General features: G+C 38.8%; 1 protein-coding gene across 3 annotated transcripts in view; it reads right to left on the bottom strand.

The window, feature by feature from the left end:
- The window catches only part of CRIM1 (cysteine rich transmembrane BMP regulator 1), a 196,600-nt gene that overhangs the window by 136,646 nt on the left and 38,849 nt on the right, over positions 1–21,105 (bottom strand). For 2 of the 3 annotated variants that reach the window (XM_025405783.1, XM_025405785.1), the window contains exon 2: positions 19,146–19,319. The exons of the other annotated variant lie outside the window; for it this stretch is intronic. In XM_025405783.1, coding sequence (XP_025261568.1) covers positions 19,146–19,319 — 174 coding nt within the window. The remainder of the gene's footprint in view (positions 1–19,145; positions 19,320–21,105) is intronic. 3 annotated transcript variants of the gene reach the window in all.

The raw sequence follows: 21,105 nt of genomic DNA, 5'->3' as shown, positions 1-21,105 counted from the left end.
CTCAAGTGATCCACCTGCCGTGGCCCCCCAAAGTACTGGGATTACAGGCATGAGCCACTGTGCCCAGCCCCAATCCATTATTTTTTTAAATCATCAGACACTCATTAACTATCCCCTAGATGCCAGGCACCGTCTCTGCTTTCAGAGGATATTGGCAGGCACACAGGAAAATAAAATGTGGTATGATAAGCACACAGACATAGACTAAGTATAATAAAGTCCTACCACATGAGTCCTCAGTTAGGGAATGGAGGAAGAATGATTTAAACGGTATGGGTTTCTCCACATGCTCTGGAGTGTGCATGAGATATGACACTCACGATCTTTCATGTCCCCCAGCTAGCCTTGGTTCCACTGGGATTCTAGTGTGACAATAATCATGCCTGAAACAGTAGATGCATGTAGTGAAAAACTTACAGAAAGAATCTCTGAACAATTTTAAAGCGAAGCCAAGCAAATTGGGATGTGGGTTTTGTTGACATCCCTGGGGAAGAAACAAAAGCCTTCTCCAAAGGTCAGAGAAACACAGCCTACAGAAGAGACAGAGGATTAGATAAAACAGCAGGAGACAAAGCTAAAGAGCTGGAACCAAGAGCTACCAAGGCGGAATTTTCAGTTTTACTGCTGTGTTCCAGGTAGTGAAACATTCTAATGACTTGATTTCCAAAAAGCATCACCATACGAAGAAAAGGACTCAGAATCACTTCCGTCTCCAGTGTACTCTCAGTTTCTCAGCAGGTAATTTTGACTCCCCTTAGTTTTTTCTCAGTCTTACCCATCTTAGGAAATGGTACCAACTGCTTAAGCCAGAACCCTGGGGTCACTCTTAAGTCTACCCCCAACCTCACCCCGAAATCCAACCTATTTGAGCCCTTTTAACTGTATTTCCAAATGACACAGAGAATCTACTCCCTTCTCTCCAACTCCTCTGCTACCACCCTGGTCCAGCTACATAGCAGTCTCCTGGCTGGGATCTCCTTCAGTGGCCTAAATAATCTCTCTGATTCTACTCTAGCTTCCTGCTACAATCCATTTTCCATATAGCAGCCATAGTTGATCTTAAAAAGGGCATCCTCTCATCTCCATCTGAAGCTTCAAACTCTTCCACGGATTCCCATAATACTTAGAATAAAATCCAAACTCTTTACCATGTTGTCTATGTAACTGAGCCCTTCCCTACCTCTCCAGCTTCCTCTTCTGCCCCTCTCCCCGACACTCACTCAATACACTACAGTCACATCACACCTTTAAGTCCCTCGGGACACAAAACTCTTTCCCCCATACTGATGTCACTGAACACAGACAAGTTCACTCTGTCTAGAATGTTCTTCCCCGAGCTCTTTGCACAGCCAGCTCCTTCTTACCTTTCAGTCCAACTTAAAACATCAGCTCTTCAGAGAAGAGACTTTCTCAAGCTATCCTACCTCAGTCTCAGCACCCTGTAAGTCAACAGCAATCACATAATTTTATTTTTGCCCCTTAAGACTGAAAGCTCGGGGGGACTAGAACCTTATCTGTCTTGTTTGCCCTGAATCTAGCACAGTGTCTGAACAGAGCAGGTGCTCAATAAATATTTGTTGAATGAATGAATAACAGATTAGGGAAAATTAGGTAGGCATTTGCTAAGGGCTGATAACTACCCTATCCAATGTAACTCTACAGAAAAAACATATAAACTTCAGATAAAACAAGCTTTTGTGTGTCATTCAACTTTTAAGGCTACTTTTGAGAGCTGCACTTAATTTTGAGGCTATAAGGATTTGTATATAACAGCACTGCTTCTTAATATTTCCATATCAGAACCAGACAAATGGCCTACAGTCACTGGTAAGATGAGAGCAGAGATGCCAAAGCATGAAGGCCTTCAGCAATGAGAAAGGCATATGGTACCCAACTGAATTCCCATTAAAAAAGGTACGTTAGGGTGTGCTGCTATTATTCAAAGTCTCAGGAAAAGCTCAGAAACCTATTGGATGTAAAGCAGGGAAAACATGAATATATGAAGATGTCTCCAGCTTACTGTTATGATATATATATTTTAATTAACAGAAAATCGGATCTCACTGTTTTATTTCTATAAAGTTTAAAAGTGACCCTTTGCTAATGATAAATGACAATATGGTTGACATATGAATAGGGCTGAAATAGAGCACCCCCATCCAAATATATACACTTTACAAGTATATGTAATGAAACTAGGTTCTCTTCTCAGCTATAGAAGAAACACCTTCAGGCAGCTGAAAATTCAGATGAAAATCCAAAAACTATGCACAATGAAAGAATTGGAACATGGTGACTAAGCCAACGAGCTCAAACTCAGAGATCACTGCATTTTTAGTACACATCTGTCGATATGCACGTGTGTAGGTACCTAATTTTACAGGCAATTTGTATTTGTGTGGGATTCTGTTTGTCTGCTTGTTGGTTCTGGGCTCCCTCTGAAACAACAAGCCATTCAATTAGGCTCTGCTGTGGCGCACAGAGAAGAAACATATTGCTTTTGGCCTCACAACCGTCCTTTCCCACTTGTGTGAAAAGCCTGTGTTGACTGTACTGTGAAAAAAATTAAAGGACAGAAAAGCCCTACTGTTGTAACTATGCCAAAAAAGTATAAAGAAACAAACCCAGATGCTAGAATTTGAGGCATTTCCTCTGCTATGTGACTATGTCCTTTAGCTGAGGGTCAAAGGAACATTAAAGGGCTTAAATATTTCAAAGCGGTTAAGTGTCTATTTTTCGTGGCCCTCTCACTTTATGCATGCAGGTGACATGTATTTCACTGACATTTAACAAGCAGAATTTATTCAGCAGCATTCAAGGAAAATCCTAGTATCGCTTTCAAACATGATTTATTTGTATTTCTAGCGCTTTATATTAATACAGATTGGTTCATTTTCCTAACAGCCTGAGTCCCCCCAAAATGCCAGTAAGTGAATAAAGTCATTCGTAAGCCCATTCCACATTTACTACCTCCTAATCCCTCAATGTGTCTAGGTGCTGTAATTTTATAACCTTTTTCCTGGGGATATTCATTTAGTTTTGATGCTGAAGATAATAGTAACTAATGTGAGATATAATCATTTTACTTCTCTTCTTAGGAAGTACTTCACATAAGATTTAAAAGACCTGAAATGTCTTCTCTGATAATAGGAAACAACAGTACCTCGGCTCATGGGAAATATAACAAAATCAATCATGCTACACTATATTAAGCAAACATATATCAAATGGGCCACCATTCGTATATCAAATTTAAGATACCAAAGATATACGAATTTAAGATGTATAAAATTGTGTATATCAAATTTAACATGTAGCAAATGGGCCACTATTTAAAATTCATTTGTTTTAAATAAGTCTGAAAAACTTTGCTATGAGTCATATGGCAAAAATCTTGATAGAAACGTTAATATGATTGAGGAATACACAAATAATACAAATGCATGAAGCATCAAAGTTAGTATGTGATTTAAAAATCCCTCTGAACTGAACAGTGACAGAACTCAGATGTGGCAAATATTTCAATAAAGAGAGCAGTGAAATACAGCCAAGAACTCCCACTGCTGAGGCCAAATATGGAGGCTTCTCCAAAACACAATTTCACTTGGGCTGGGCTGGAATGGGTTAAACGCAGAAATCTGGTGACTTAGATTCTATGGTGATCTTTACCTTTGTCCTCACTATTCCCCCTCCCTCTGCCCCACCATTTGTAGAAAACTGAATCTGCAAGTTAACAGCTATTCCCCTTTTGCTTACCGGAGTTCCTGGTTATTTACTGAGAATGTTACAAATAATTCTGTTGGGCGTCATCACAGTTACTAGTGGACATACCATCTAATCATGACCCGTAGCAGCTCTGATCTACCTAAAGGGAGACAAGCTTTCTGACTTGTTGCTCTAGAAATGTCAACAAAAGGAAGGCAGTTTTCGACTTTATCTCTCATATTTCCTTTGAACTCGATAGGGTCAGCTTCACTAGTGTGCGGGAAGCAGATAGACAACACAATTTAATTGCAAAGTTGGGTGCGGTTGTTATAGTGATAAGGGAAATCAAAGTGGAAGGAGTTTGAATAATATTTATTTGAAGAGTCATAGCTTATCCTCTATAAGCTATTTACAAAGTGCATAATATTACATCAATTCTTAGAAACGAACCACTGGAATATATCTCACGGGTTAAGAGTCTATAACTAATTTGCACCATTAAGGAAGACCAAAATTCTCAGGAAACTCTTAACCAGAGAATGTAACACTATTATCAGCACTGTCATATTTAATGACAGGTAACTCTACACACACACACACACACACACAAACACACACACACACAAAGAATAAGATAAAAATAATCACATGGTTGCACTTATTTCCACATATTACCTATATCATCATGGATGTATATGTGCTTATATACATACAGCTATATAAATTCATACATGCGTATGGGACATATTTGTATACAATGTTCTTCTGGCATACAAAGTAGAAAAATACAAGTGACATGCATAATTTTTTTCAGAAAATGCATTATTTCCTATGCATATGAACACAGACTATTTATTATAAGTCCATATAGAATGCACTCTCCTGACTAAAGAGGTTTAATTCTTGATATATCAAAAGGACCCCCAAGGGCAACATTATAATAAGACCTGTACTTAGACATACATGAAGCCAGGCTGAGAGGCATGAAAGAATACATATACAACATTTTTGGGAGTTCCATGTTGCAATGAAGTGTTAACACCACACAATAATTGTATTTGAAAAATTCCAGATGAAACAGAAATCAGGTCTCAATCAGAAAGCATTCTGAAGGTCCTACTGTAATCAGCAATCAAAATGCCAAAGGGCACCAAGAACATGTAAATGGAATAGTATTTTCTTTTTAGTACCACAGAGATAAATGTCACTTTAGATGTTACATGCAAGATATTATTTAGGCAGTTTAAAACCCTGACTAGTACCCAGATCTGCGTCAGACACAACTGAGAATGTGAGAATTTGTCTCATGCCTTAAAAAAAGTCAGCAAGCAAGGTCCTCTGAGGTCACAGCAGGACCACCATGGAACAAGTCCCAAGTTCCCTCCTCACTGTGGCTTCAAGGATACTTGCAGAAGCCACTTTAATGCACCCTCCCATGAACTCAAACTGCATCAAAACACTGAAACAACTGTCTTTTCATGTACACTGTTGCAAAAACACACCTCTGATATTTATAAAAAGTCTGTGAGGCAGACTGGACTTTTTTTTTGGCCAAAGCAGCAGGAACAGTAAACAACAGTCTTTAATAGAATATAGATACGTAAACAAGATCAGAATGTGTTCTAGGAATCTTTAAAGTGCCCTTCTATTAGAGGATAACCAGTGTTTTCACCTATCTTTCTATTTTCAGAACTTTTCCTCTTAATAACAGAACATGGGAACACATTTTAAAGAGAAAAAAAAATTTACTTTCTAAACTGGGTGAAAGGACAAAAATGAAAACCCTGACAAGGACAAGATACAATAGTGGCTCATTTTACTTATAAACAGTTTTCCGCTATGTCTTTAAAACTTGGATTTTATCTGCAGACAAATAAATGGATATATTAAGAAAAAGACACAGCAATTTTTTAACATTATTAAATTCCTGTATTGTTCTTTTGTTATTGGAACAGGAAAAGAAAGGCCACTGATAAGGAAAAAGCACTTCATTTGCTTTTCGGGAAATTGAAAAAAAAAATCCCAGTGACAGAGAAAAGAATAATGAAGTGTAGGAAAACTAGGAAGTTGTCAACCAGAAACAAACAAAAAAAAACACATCCTCGATTTAGAGGGACATTCCAGCTCCTTAAAAACTCACACAGACATTAATTCATGTCAATTCCTTCCCTCTTCCAACTTTACAGGCACCACTTACTGCTGTCACCTCCTCCTGATGCAGAAAACACTTAGCAAGAGAAACCACGAATCAAAAGCAGGAAGGCACACTATAAGAATATATCCCTACCTTTGCACGTATCATCAACCAATAGGAATCCATTATTCTTATCTTAGAGCATATGCACCATTAAAAGAATGGTCTCATAGGTTTTGAAACAAATTATTCAAATGCCCCAGAACAGTATGCTTAGTGAAGGTCAATATGAACTAGGGAATAAGTCAAATTATATTATTAGAACGTTTCTTTAAAAAAACTTAAATATTTAATTTTAGTGCTCTTAAATACCTTTCTTGAGAAAGTTATAGATTTCACAAAGAACGAAGAAGTGCCGATTCTAGAAGTGAACGTGTCTATAAATCACAAAGTAGCTTTTAAACTGATTAAAGTTAGCTCTGATTCTTATTTAGCAATGTCTTCCAGAATGTCTACCGGGCATAACACTATTCAGACTGGGTATGGCTGCTCTACCCTCATTATAACTCCTTGTGTATCTGATCTCTCCTACTAGACTTCTTAGGGCGAGGTCCTTTCCATATTCATCTCAAATGACCCCATGCAGTGGACCAGCCCCAGGACTATCCTTCCCAAGTGAGCAGGGCTCAGTCAGGAAGGTGCATCATTGACAGTAGAAATCCTTGCTCCTTCCTTCTGGATTGAATTCAATAGGAATTTCACAATTAGGATTAAAATGTGGGGATGCAGGCAGAAGTAACACTCTGGGGTACAACCAATCAAAAAGGGTAAACAATTTAAATTTTTTCCTAGATTATAGTTACTGATAGAAACGAGAGAAAAATGATGCCGGGCTTCTGAGGTGGAAAAAAACTAAAAGAACAGAATAGGAAGGACATAGACAGAAAAAGACAAATTTGGCAACCTTTACAATTTTCATGTCAGGTTAGCTTTAGTAACCTTCAACAAGAACTGGAGGAAAGTAGAGCTTTGCTTTGAGGTATATTTTTATGTATGATGGTATGCATTCAGCCCTGCTTCCTCCCATTAGCAAAGATTTTCTTTTCTTTTTCTTTTTTAATTAAAACCCTCCTTATTTAAAGGAGCTTTTTTTTTCTCTGAGTATCTCTTAATCAAGATACTAGTAAATATATAATACTGGCAAGACAGGTGAGTACAAAAAAACACAGTGTCTAATAGAGGTTCCTTACCTATAGTGATAAAATTATAAGAACATTTGAAACGATCACTTTTTGACTAAAGTGATGCTAAAGTGGTTATGCCCCCAAATTCTTTCTTGAACTTCCCTTGCACAGATTGCACAGACTTACTTTTTTTTTTTTTTTCATAAGCAGGACATAAACTGTGCAGCTTGGTTGAGTTGTCCACAATCCCAGATCGTGGTCTTGGAATACTAATTACACTAACGAACGAGGTTTTAATTGCCTGACAGCTCCTGCTTATGCAAACCCTCCGGTTGATGGAGACAAGCTTGGGGCTGCAGCTCTGTTCTGCAGGAGGCGGAGAACCCCTGTGGACACAGAAGGGACAGCTCCAGCTCCCCTTAGAGGGAAGGGAGCCCTGCCATGGGGAGTGGTCTCCACGCACAGCAGCCTTTGCCAGCAGCTCAGAAGGCCTCCTGGGCTGGGATTCCAGATCCTTTCTCATGTCAGGAAAAACCTTTGTGGGGGCCAGGGCTTAGCCGGACACAGCTGGGCAAAGCAGCAACTCAGCAGCTCTGTGTTACAGAGCACATGCCGAGCCCTGGGAAAAACAGAGAGGTCACCTACAGCCAAGTCAGAAACCACAGACACGCGCGGGAGTGTTCAGGGCTCCCCAGCAGTGAACATGTCACCCTGCTAAGGTCAGTCATCAGACCAACATTTTTTAAGCATCCCGGGTAGGTGGAGTTTTAGGCGTGGCCCTCGAGAACACCGTTTATCTGGCTCAAAGTGGCAGGTTGTTTTCGTCCTTGTAATATTAACAATAAGTCTCTTTTAAAAACATAGAGTAAGTACATTCTAGTTAATCCTGAAATAAAGCCCAGATGTAGCAACACCTGCTCACCTACAACTTTTGGTGCGCCTTTAACCAACCTGGGATTAGGTATGGGAAGAGGACAGAAAAGTGCTTGAACTAGGCACATCTTTGGACAGAAGAGATGGCTTCAAAGCTCAGAGTTAAGAGTTAAAGCAAAGAAAAAGGTGAAAAAAAATCCATGAATGAGAGGTATAGAAATTATTACGCTGTTTACAGATGACTGCATACAAAGTATCACTCTAAATGTCAACTGGAAAATTTGTTTTTTGTACCAATCCTTTTTGTAACCTAATGTGTAGGAATAAAAAGGCTCCTTTACACTCACACTCCTGTTGGTAACTAGATATAAAATATTTAATCATGACTTTTTTTTTTTTTTGATGGGCAAAGAAATCACAACAACCGGAAGGTCACTGTATGACTTCCAACAGTTAAAATGCAGGTATAATTATTCAATCAACAACTGCTCCTCTCCAACTGGTCTCAAGCCAAGTTCCCTGAGTTTCCTGTTTTTATTTCCCAGATAATTTGAAACCGGTTTCTGCCTTTTGGTAACCCTTTTTATTTTCCTGGTACCAGTTATCAAGACATCAAAACAATGATTTAAAACATGTTTCTAAGGACAATTCTTCCCAAAATTTGTATCTATAACAAAAAAGTTTTAAATATTGATTTAACTGTCAATGTAAGTCAAAGTATACTACTTACAAAAATATGTAACTTTGTCTACACTTTCTTTCCCAATAACATTGCTAGAATTTAAAATGAAACACACGTACTTACATTTTAAAGTCACTTTATATATCTATGTTTACAGATATACATACACACGAATACGGGTATGTGCGTGTGCTTATGTATACATGCTCCAAAAAAGAAAAGACAAAGAATATTGTCAATTTGTGTCTTTACAAAGAGACTGGGATAAGATTTAAAGTTGCATAATGGTCTTACTGCCTTATAAACAAGTACCTTTGATGGCACTTGGGAAGCTAAAGGAAAAATCAGCTGGGACCTTGATGATAATGAGGTCCCTGACCCACCCGGAAGGTGAGGTTAAATGTGTTTTCCTTTGGTCAAGGGAAGGGAATTCCAGATCCTGTGCTCATGTCAGGAAAAACCTTTGTGGGGGCCAGGACTTAGTTTTTCTAAACTTGATAAGCAGTGTTAACTGGATTCCCCTAAAATAAACTTTTTACACAATTTATATGAGCTAAAGCAACACATTTACAAGCATAGTATCACTTTCAGATGTAACTAGCCTAAGAAAACTAGAATCTATCACAAGTAAGTTTAATGAAGCAGCTGAGTAACTTAAAATTTAGGAATCTGTACACATGAAAATCCTGAAGCAAAGAAGGCATGGTCCTTGCAATACAGAATGCTTGGTTTCAGGATAAATAAGAATCAGAGTTTGAGAGGTTTCCTTTGTTTTTTTTGGGGGGTCAAATATTAGCACAGTTATACTAATAAGACTTACCAAGTTTAAAACACTAAGTCCTGGCCCCCACAAAGGCTCTTCCTGACATGAGCAAAGGATTTGGAATTCCCTTCCCTTGACCAAAGGAAAACACATTTAACCTCACCTTCCGGGTGGATCAGGGACCTCATTATCATCAAGGTCCCAGCTGATTTTTCCTTTAGCTTCCCAAGTGCCATCTAAGGTCACATATTCTACTATCAATGAGTATATCAACATCAGTTTGGAAAGCCCAACAGCTTACCCCAAAATCCTTTCCGTTAAACTTCATAAACCTTACAAAATGTAAACAACCCACCCATTTCCATCCTCCCTCCAATGGAACAGTTACAGTGGTGATCATTTGTAACAACTGTCTTACTAGTTTAACTCTGCTATATAACAGTCTCATAGTAAACAGCAATTATATTTTCGGAGAACATATAATTTAATTTTTAGTGTATCTGATTCTGTGAATTAATGATTATTTCTACTACAGTCAATAACATATTAGGAAATATTTTGAAATAATGGCATTTAATGCCATATAGGAGATCAATTTAATTGCCAAAAAAAATCCATAGACATAAAGTTTTAGATATATTTGTAAAGTTTAGCAAAGACCAAATGGGTAAACCTATGTAAAGGATCAACTCTATTAAAAGCAAATGATTTTTCCGGCATCTGAGTCCCAGGATTTGTTTTGTCTCTTATCATGTGGTCCTGTATAATATGAAATATTTCATTTTTAACATTTACTTGAGAAAAAAAATTTAACTGCATAACGAAACCATTACCATTACCATTACTATTTGAAGCAAAGCAATGTATAAGATATGCTTTTCTAAAAAACAACGAAAGAAGTAATGGAAATCAAAATTAGGTCCAGTGACTACTTGAAGATAGGATGTTCTCTGAAACCAGTACAACAAATCCATTTCTCTGTGCAGCGAAGTCGATTCACATAAACATTCTGTAACTTTTCTACTCAAACTGTGGTGAAAATGGGCAGTAACAGCTTCTCCTGGGGCTTGCTGGAAATGCAGATTTCCCTAGCCCTAGTCTAGTCCTAGTTAAGCAAGCTCTCTGTGTGACCATCAAGCTCTCACAAGTTTGAGAAACGTAGGAGACACCCCCAGTGCATGATGCCCAGGCTTCCCATGGACCTTCAGCTGCGTATGGGAATGTGGGTAGGGGCAGAGCTGGGAGCCTCTATCTTCCCTGTACTTACGCAATGGCAGCAGGTTTCTTGCTACAGCTGAAAAGTGTCTCCATGAAGTGGTTCTAGTGGCAGGAACGTTAAGAGGAAATTCTGGTGCACTATCTCAAAGGCAGCATGAATGCTAATACTCCCAGCTCCACCAGGTCACATTCACTTGTGTGTTTTGTGTGAGCATTTTACCCCACGCACATTAAAAAAAAACCAAAATGCTTTTGAGAAAAAAAGTTACATAAATAAAAATATGGTATAGTATTTCTTTCTAAATACTAAAGATTTGTTTACTGACAAACATTACAAATGACATAAGATTTACAACATTTTATTAGGCCACACACAGCACAGGGTTGTACTACAGCCTCTAGACCAAGGACAAGGTAACAATCGAGAAAAAAATTTAGCACGTACACTTTACTTGTGTAAAGAAAAAAAAATGTGAAATAAGTGAAATGTAAAAAACTAAAAATGGAATAAGGAACTCATGATATTACCATTTCCTTAGGTAGCATTGAAATAGTAAATTTAGAGTACAGGATAATTAAGTTAATGATCTGAGGCAACTGTTATCTCGGCTTTGAAAAACGAAAAGAAAAAAGACTATAAAACAGCAGTCTTTGTGTAAAAATTAGTTTCATTTCAGAGAACATAGCCATACTATATAAAATCAAAATACAAAAACAAAAAAACAAAGCAAGCTCCCATAGTGTATCGAAAATGCATTGTAATTTAGGTCCTTAGAAAACAGTCCTCAGGTAAAAGCAAAGTCAATTTGCACTGGTGAATCTGAGGAGTAGTGGCACATGGCATGTGCTCAATACATTCTTTTTGAATGAATACATGAATAAATGCATGAATGAATCAACAGTTAAAACAGCTCTAAAACGAAAGCGGTAGCCTCAGAAGGTACTTGTAGAGAACGCTGAGTACCTTCTGGACTGAAAGAGTCTAGGACTATAATCCTGTTTCTTGACCTCTCTATCCAATTACTTAATCATTTCAGTGCTTCTACTCTGAACTAGCTCTAATCCCAGGTGTGGATCTGACCAGCTCTACTACAGTCAAATACTTTTAAAGGCTTTTTTGAACAAGGGAGTACAAATTAGTCAACCAATCAATGAACAATTAATTAAAATAATATATTCCATTTTATACATCTGAATATCATGGGCGCTGGCAATTGTGTTTTAGACTTTCACTTGGCTAACAGTAGCAGTCCTCAGAGGAGTCACTTCCTGCACCAGCTTCACTGCATGGGGTCCTTTTATCTCACTCTTGGTGTGTTAACACTGCCAGTCACTTTTTTCCTCCATTATGCATATTACTGTCACATTAATCTTCCTAAAAAAGGTCATACTCCTCACATCATTACTCAAAAGTCATTAGACACCACAATCTCCCTTGGAGGGTGACTCATAAATCCTTATCTCAAGCTCAGATCTCTCCCTGAGTTCCAGACCTGTAACCCTCATCCTCCCCTTTATTCTCCATAGGTACCTTAAATATAACCAAACAAATCGAGTATCTACCTCATGCAACCTCCCACAAAGCTGCTCTCCTTGTATTTCACATTCTAATAAATGACACCACAATATATCCTGATCATCATCTTCCCAAAATCCATCCTGACCATCTCCTCTCCAGCATTCATCTTGATAATCATCCTCCCCAAATCTGGAAGTCTTCCCTTTCTTCATCCCCTAAAGTCAATCAGCCACTGAAGCCCACTGACTCTGCCTCCTTAATATCTTCCTATCTACCTCTCTGTCCTCTCTTTTCTATCCAAGGCTGCTCTTAAACTCTCCTTCCCTTCTGTTGAGCCAATCAACAAATTTCTCAGAGTTGGACTCAATTCCTAATTCCTCCACAAAACCTTCCTTGATTTATCCATCTTATGAATGCGGCACAGTTCTTATTTTTCCACTCAATATAAAACAATGATGTACAGTATCACATGCCAATTTTTGATTGTTCATTTTTTTCTCTATATATTTAGAGAAAATAATTCGCAACAGCCAAAAAGGATAAACCATTCGACATTCTCCAAACGTTTTCAGCTAAAACAAAGGAGAATTATCTAAAGCCCTAAGTGTCTTCCTCCTTTTGCAAAATGTTCACTGTGCAAGCAGGACTAGGTTCCACATATTCTACACCAATCTAACCAATGTGATGTGTGATGCAGCAATTATGAAAACACATTTTAAGGATAACACAGACACCCCTTCAGCCAGTTTCTGCTTGGTGATAAATCACTGCAAAGTAGGTTATCTTTACTTTTCTATACAAACTCCCAATGAGGTTATACCTTTTTGTGGAGAGATCCGACTTTTCTCATGGATACCTCTTTGTAATTATACACCATAGAGTATGTATGTATGAATTCTACTTAATGAGTTACTGAATTACATTTAAAAATTCCTTGTGACTAATAGCTCTATGTGGATGTCAAATATCATTTGCCCAAAACAAAACTCTTGAGTCCTTCCTAAATCTGCTCCTCCCTCTAGTAAAGGGCACTACAATTTGCTTCAACTCCACATCTATGAGTGCTCTTTGATTTCTCTTTCCCTCAACATCCGTATCAACAACTTCTGCTAATTCTATTTCCAATGATACCTCGAATCCACCTATTTCTCTTCATCTCCAACTCTCAGGTATGAGTCCCCATTCTCTCTTACATGAACTACTAAAAGAACCCCTACCAGCCAGCTGTTTACACTCTTGCATCTCCCTACCCCAACCAGTCTCCTTTTCCACCATATTCATCTTTTAAAAGACAAATCATGTCAAACCTTTGCTCACAGTCCTTTAACGGCTTTCCTGTGTACTCATCACAAAATCCACACACCTCATCATCATCTACAAGGGCTCAGTTGGTCTGGCCTTCCCTTCCTCCCTCCCTCCATTCTGGTCACACTGTTTCTTCTTGCTAGTCCTTCAACACACCAAGCTTGTTCTCTCCTTAGAGCTTTTGCAGCTGCTGTTCCATCCATATGGAATTCTCCCTCCTCAGGTCATTATAAGGCAAACTCCTTTGGGCACTGAGATTTCAGTTTGAACTGCCCTTCCTTCATGGAATATGCCCCCGACACTCCTGAGTAAAGGAATTTTCTAAGTAATTCTCTATCACAGCATACTGGTTATTGTTTTCCAAAGCTTTTATCATACCATATGCTATTTTCTTGTTTATTTATGTATTTATCGCCTGTGTGACCATCAGGTTCTCTCAAGTTTGAGAAACCTAGGAGACACCCTTAGTGCATGACTCCCAGGGTCTCCATGCACCTTCAGCCCCGTATAAAAATGTGGGTGGGCACAGAGCTGGGAGCCTCTGTCTTCCCTGTACTTAGGGGATGGCAGCAGGTTTCTTGCTACAGCTGAAAGTGTCTCCACGCTACAGTTCCGGTGGCAGGACTTCAAAGTCCCCCTTTGGAATTAAGCTCCATGAGAGCTGTATCCTCAGCAACTGCAACAGTGCTGCGTATGTATCTGGCATTTCATAAATACTTGCTGGATGAAATGAACACATGAATGATTTCCAGTGTGTTTTTATATTCTTAACCGAATGTGGCATGGTTTCATATTTCTGATTAGTTCTTGAATTATGATCACTGAATTACAATAATTTTTTTAAAAGCTATGTACCCAACTTGGAATTACAGGCAAACTTAAAAGTTCAACTTATTCACTGCATCATGGAAACCCTTGGTATTGACATTACTTATGATCACTGAGCCCAGAGAGACCCCTAGAACACCCTTGTGGCAGCTGCAGAGGCTGGCACTATAGAGGCTGGCATTGCTTTTACTACTGTATCAAACTGATGTGCCCATGGTGCACTAATTTCACTTTTGTGGTGCTCAGTCTAACATATACCAAATCACTGATTAATAGGTAGCAAGGCACAGAAGTATAAACTTTGTTAAGATCAAGGTGGGATGACTTGAGGGTCATTCCCTTTATCAGACTTCTTCCTTAGAAAATACAGATCACTCTGACAAACTCTTCTGCACAAAGCCATGGCTGACTGTTACCCAGCATCCTATTTCCTTTATATTTTTGACAAACTGATTTTATGGCGATATGTTCCAAGTATTTTAGAAAACTGAGTAAAATCCAGGACCAACTCCTTTTAAACAAATGTAAGTAATACACAGGAACTTTTTCAATGTCCAGAAATTTCCAGTATTCTCCATAAGTCTATAATACTGAAATGCCCTGCAATAACTTCCACACGTTTTTAACAACGTTATAGCAACATTTCAAATTCATTTTCACCATAACCACCAAAAACACAGAAATGGAGATTCATGTTTTCTCATTATGCTCTGCCAAGAATACAATTCTTCTTGCCCTATGCCCACCACTGCACACCTTAATACTATAAACTACTCAAAGAATAGTCCCTAAAATGAGGCTTTAACTAGACCATTCACCTTCCTGTAAGGGATTCGGGAGCAAGTCTAAATTCGCCAGGTCATCCATCATCATTGCATCTTACCCCTTCTTGGCTTTGCAAAATCACCCATGCCCTGCACAAGCCTCCCTCCCAAATCCCATTCTATGCCTTCTAGAGCTTATCAACAAAATCCTTTCTGCCCTTATTCTTCCCTCTGGACGTTCCCTTCACCTTCTTGCGTAAACTGAAACCTAGGTAGTATCTGACTACTCTTTTTCCCTTGAAGTCTTCTTAAATGGGAATGGCTTTATCTCCCACATTCCATAAATCCTGGCAGGGGCATAGGTATCCCCTTTGTTCTCACTGCTACTTTCAGATCATTCTTCCTTTTCCCCTTTAAAAAATAAAACTTTGTCTACTTGAAGCATATGCAATTAGACATCACCAGCCACACAGAGGTGTGGCATTTACCTGCAAAACTTCTGGCTCCATGTCTCTTCCCTGCTACTATTCCTTGGCATCTTCATCATTGGTAGAGGCACTTCATCCTGACTCACCTATCTGACCTCCCAGCCCTAGTGATGTTCTTCACCCCTCTTCAACCAACTACATTTGATCCATGGTAACTTCTAACCCTCATTACAACCAATAATAACTCTGTCTTCAAGTATTCATTTCTACTTACTCCCTTAGCTATCTCACTCCAGTAATTCTTCAATCCCACTAGACCCTCCCCTCTACTCTCCAGATTACTGACTCCCTGATTATGTCTCCTTCTCAGTGTAGGTTACATGGTCAATCACTATAAAGCTCTCTTATATAATTCTCAATCCCCATGACTCCCCCCCTCTCTTTCTATCAGAATGGTCAGGAAAATACCCAACCTGCTACCTCTCTTACCTACACTGCACACCTACATCAGAACTAGAGAAAATCACACAACCATGCTAGCTGGCCTCTCTTCAAAGGCATAACCACTAACCTCAAATAAGCTGTCAGCACCAGTAGGTGACCCTACTACATTTCCCTAGTTAATTCATTTGTCCTTTCCTTTAAAGATATCTGTTTACATTTTCCTCTTTCTCTTTGATTTTCCACACTCTTTCTTCCACCTCAATGTCAGATGATGACCTTGTTTTATACTCCCCTGAGAAACAGAAACAATTTTGTTCTCCTTATTCCTCAAAGTCTTTGCTCCTGCAATCGCCCTTCTTACATTACTGGCTTTTCCTTCTTACTAGATCGTTGCGATCATCATCCAAACATGCTGTAGTATCTCCTGTATTTTCTTAAGCTCTTCTTGACCCTACATTCCCCTAAAACAATTACCCCTATTTTCATTACCATTTTATTACGAGACTCCTCAAGTCTTCCTACGTCTATAACTTGTACTATCATTCTACTATTTCAGGTTAGAAACCCTAGAATCATATTTGTGTAATTTTCATGCTTCCCTTTCCTGCTAGCAGACACCGTAGGTTCTTCCATCAAAATGATGCATATATCCATTTCTTCTTTGCTGTTTTCCTGCTGCCACTCTAGTCCAGTTTCTTGTGGTACCCCATCTAAACAGCTGAAAAGCTCTCCAATGAGCCTCTTGACTGCCATTACTTCCCTCTGCTAATTCATTTTGCATTCCACCACAACCAAAGTCTGCCTGATGTTGACTTCACCATCTTCTTTCTGATTCTGTCTGTTCATAAGCCCACAATGATCTCTGATTGCTCATATTACCTGGCTTAAGCTTGTTGCACAATTTTAAGACATTTCATAATCTGGTCCTATCCTGCCTCAAACCTTTATTTCCTATTGTCCACCAACATAAAACTCTGCTCTTTCAGACCAGTTTCCCTAGTGTGTTCCATGTAAGTCATGCAGATTCCCACTTCCACATTTTCTTCTTTCGTCCATGTTGACCTCACTCCTGAAATCCATCATCATCACTATTCTAAATTGTTTAGACTCTACCCTCCATGATACCTTATCATACAATTCAAAATCATACTTTCTTGGCACTGAGGTCCTATAGCATTCCAAGTCTCTGTCACTATTAATGACGTGGATATTTATTAAGTATGATTTTATCACTAATTCTTTCATATACAATATATACCTGAATATAAGTACACTTTTTCCTTCAAAATTCCTTCTCAGAAAAGGGAAATCCCCTAATCCTGATTTCTCACAAGATCTCACATACTGCCTGGTGCTTTATTTTGAATAACAAAGCACTGTTTGTAGAAGATACATTAACCTTAAATGACCTCAACTAATTCCACATTTGGATTACATAGAAGCCATCTGAAATAGTAAGTTGGAAAATAACAGGTAAAGAAATTCAATCAGATACAGTAATTATTCCTGTGGGAATGATCTCAAAATTGGAAATGCTGGATCTCACAAACACCCTTTTTAGAATCACTTTAAAAATCAATCAAGTTAATCTCCACATTGCAAAGATCATAAATACACGCCTAACTAATTACAAATGCAACTGTCCTAATTTTATTTGAAGAGATACTGGGTTTTGGGACAAAACTTCCTGTGATAGCATCATCCTTAGATTCAAAATCTGCTGCATCTCAAACAACTTAGGTGGCAGTGAAGAGGGCATGTTCAGGAGCAGGGCATTAAATGACCTGGAAGGGGGCCTGAGTAGAGATAATGATAGCAATGGTGAGGCATTCACCATTCAGGACAGTTTCCTAAAAATGTAAGAATGGCAAAAAGTAGTAATTCTAAATTGCTGTATGACTTTACATGAGTTTAAATGTGTATGCACAGTTAAATTATTAACTATGTAAACAGACATGTGATCACATCATCTATATCCCTAAATGTTTACATACTGAAGTTGGCAAAATACTCTTTTATGGCAGGCAATGGGTGTGGGGAGCAAAGGACAACTGAACAACAGAAATGAGTTAGGTAACCAATGGTATTGTTTAAGTCATGATGTGACAGGAAAAATACTTGGTGTGGTTAGTACTAGAGCACTGATACTCATCAAATGCGTGGAAGCTCAGTTTCCCAATGTTCAAGTTCAAGGACCGGACTAAATGTTCTCTAGGATCCTCTGCAATTCGCAAATGTTATTTCTATTGTTTTCTACTCTATTCTTTTCTAATGACTCAGGAGCACTGGTAAATACAAAGAGAAATGTTATTTTGTAGGCTACTGCAAATTTCTTCTTCCTTACCATTTAATATAACTTGGAAACTAAGTACATTTCCAAAACTTCAGTCCTGCTTTACTGACCTTATAAGCTTGATTTTTGGACTTTAAGAATCCTTGGTATTAGATTACCAACCATTCCATCTTACAATGACATCATTTTAGAGATAAGAGGTATATTTAAGAATGTCTCTTTCAGCATCTTTTTCCCTCAAGAAGAAACCAGGGGCTACGAGAGTTTAATGCTGCTCAGCGGCAGAACTGAGACCCAAACCCAGGCTTTACTCCTTCTGAATCCTGGCTATGAGCCATGACACCAAGCTCTGGGTACTCCACAGGAGATTACTGTGGTGATGAGTCATATTTTCAATTTCTTGAAGTTTTTTCTCAGTTGTATGTATGAATGTACAAAAGTTATGGGCCATATCAGTATAATTTTCCTGTTACTTGAATGCAATTTCTGACTTTTCTCCAGAGGTGAAGTGCCTAATGATCCCTCCACGCCCTATGTGATTCCTGCCCTCCAGTAAAACCAACCTAAGCCTTCAATCATCACTGTATAACGCTCCCATTTCTGCTAAAGAGATAACTCTTTCATGCCAGATGAGCCGCATTTCTAATTAGGAGACTCTCCTCATGGAGCACCATCCTACGGTAAATCAAACGGAATGGACCTGGAGACAACAGATGCTGATCTCAAGCACACCGCTTGTGAAATCATCCATTATGCACAGGTGGCCTAGGAGGGCTGACACAGAGGGCCCCGCTCACACCACTACAGCACCGCCATTCCACAGCGTCTTGGAAACACACACATCACATCAGCACCTGGTAAACTTTATGTATCTTAGTTGGGATTATACAAACTACCACTCTCTGTAAACTTCTCTTTGCCTTTTCAAGCTCAAATACTATTACCACTCAGAGTTACATAATGGTAAGGCTTACGACTGGATGGTTAACAAAAATTAATGCTTACCTTCAATTCTCTTTAAAGCTGAAAGGCACATATCCTGACTTGGAAATTCAAAGGGATTGCTGCAGGTTCGAATGGTGTTACATTCACATTTCCCATTGATTATATTGCAGCCAGCAATAAGGTTTTCATTGCATGGTTTAAAACCAAGCAGTTGGTCATCAGTCCAGTTCTCATCTGTAAAACAATTAACAACCAGATAATGTGTGTTTGCAGCTTCATTCAAAGGCCTGTTTGAGGGCAAAAATGCACTGGGATGTCAAGATTAACATTCAATTTTGACAAATCAATTTGTGAAAGGCAGTCTGGCTGAAACTTTACAAATGAATGAAACCCAATCTCTTCATAATAACTGAGAAAACTGAAATAATAGCCATACATGTAGGCATTAAATAGCTATATGCACAAAGGTTTGAAACAAAAACCCACTACTTCTCTTATGTGTTATTACAACAACAATTCAGATGCCTTTAAAAATGTTTAATATCAAATAAAGATTCCTGGGTTTTTTCATGTTCAATACAATTACATGAGTCACATTTGTCAATCTACAAAATTATTTTTTAAAAAGTTCTGTTTTGGCCAGGCACAGTGGCTCATGCCCGTAATCCCAACATTTTCAGAGACCAAGGCGGAGGGATTACTTGAGCCCAGGAGTTCATGACCAGCCTGGGCAACACAGTGAGATCCAGTCTCTACAAAAATAAAAAAAACCTAGCTGGGCATGGTGGTGCATGCCTGTGGTCCCAGCACTCAGGAGTTTGAGGTGGGAGGATCACTTGCCCAGGAGGTTGATCACCCCACTGCATTCCAGCCAGGGAAACTGAGTGAGACTCTCTTTAAAAAGCTAATTTTTTACTCTATTGGTAGGGACCGACTTTAGATTTAAAACAGCTCTTCAACTTACTTACATTAAGGCAGCTAATAATCAACAACAAAAATCAGACACCACCAAAAGAGTCACAGTGGAGGGGATCCCCTCTAATGCATTTGGGGACAGACTGGTAGTATCCATCACTACCAACCCAAAGTCAGAAACGACAACAAAACTAAAGGCCTGCAGCTCAGTGACAGGCTGAGGTAACTGAATACTGAGGCTGAGACCAAATCAGGTTCTGATCAGGGAATGGAGCAGACCACAACAAATAAAGTACATTTTAAAAACAGCTATTTTTTGGCTCAGCTCCAAAAAAATGCAATGAATATGACAGAATCATATGCAGGCTCAATTCTTAATATTCCTCATAGTTGAAACATCTCTTACAGGAAATTAGACTATCTATGAATCCTTGGGCCATTACATGGGTTTTTCCCACACTTAACATTATCTTTAACAGATACTTTACCCACCTGAAATGGGTACTGCCTGTTGCATAGTAAACATGTTTCTGATAAGCATATCTGAAGAGAATTTTTTAAAGTACTTGAATTTAAGAAACCTTAAACCTCTTGCTCAAACTAAGGCAGGTATAAATGCCATCTTAAGAATCTGTTTTTGGCTGGGAGTGGTGGCTCATGCCTGTAATCCCAGCATTTTGGGAAGCCGAGGCGGGCAGATCACCTGAGAACAGCCTGGCCAACATGATGAAACCCCAACTCCATTAAAAATACAAAAATTAGCTGGATGTGGTGGTGCGCGCCTGTGGTCCCTGCTACTCAGGAGGCTGAAGCAGGAGAATTGTTTGAAACAGAGAAGCGGAGGTTGTAGCGAGCCAAGATCGCGCCACTGCACTCCAACCTGGGCAACAAAGTGAAACTCCGTCTCAAAAAAAAAAAAAAAAAAAAAGTACAAACGAATGACTCTGATTTTTATAGGGTTAGCTTTTATTGCTGGCATCACTGCTCAGCGCATAAGTGAGACAAAAGTCTGCTCTCCCGGACCGAAATAAATAATTTTCTCATCAAGCGGTCTTTACAAGAATGTCATTTACTACATAAAGAGCTTCAGGGCGGTCCTTTGAAA

The sequence above is a fragment of the Theropithecus gelada genome, chromosome 13 (assembly GCF_003255815.1).
Source record: "Theropithecus gelada isolate Dixy chromosome 13, Tgel_1.0, whole genome shotgun sequence".
NCBI lineage: Eukaryota > Metazoa > Chordata > Mammalia > Primates > Cercopithecidae > Theropithecus > Theropithecus gelada.
Note: the sequence above shows the minus strand (reverse complement) of the source record. Positions and strands in the feature narration are given on the sequence as shown.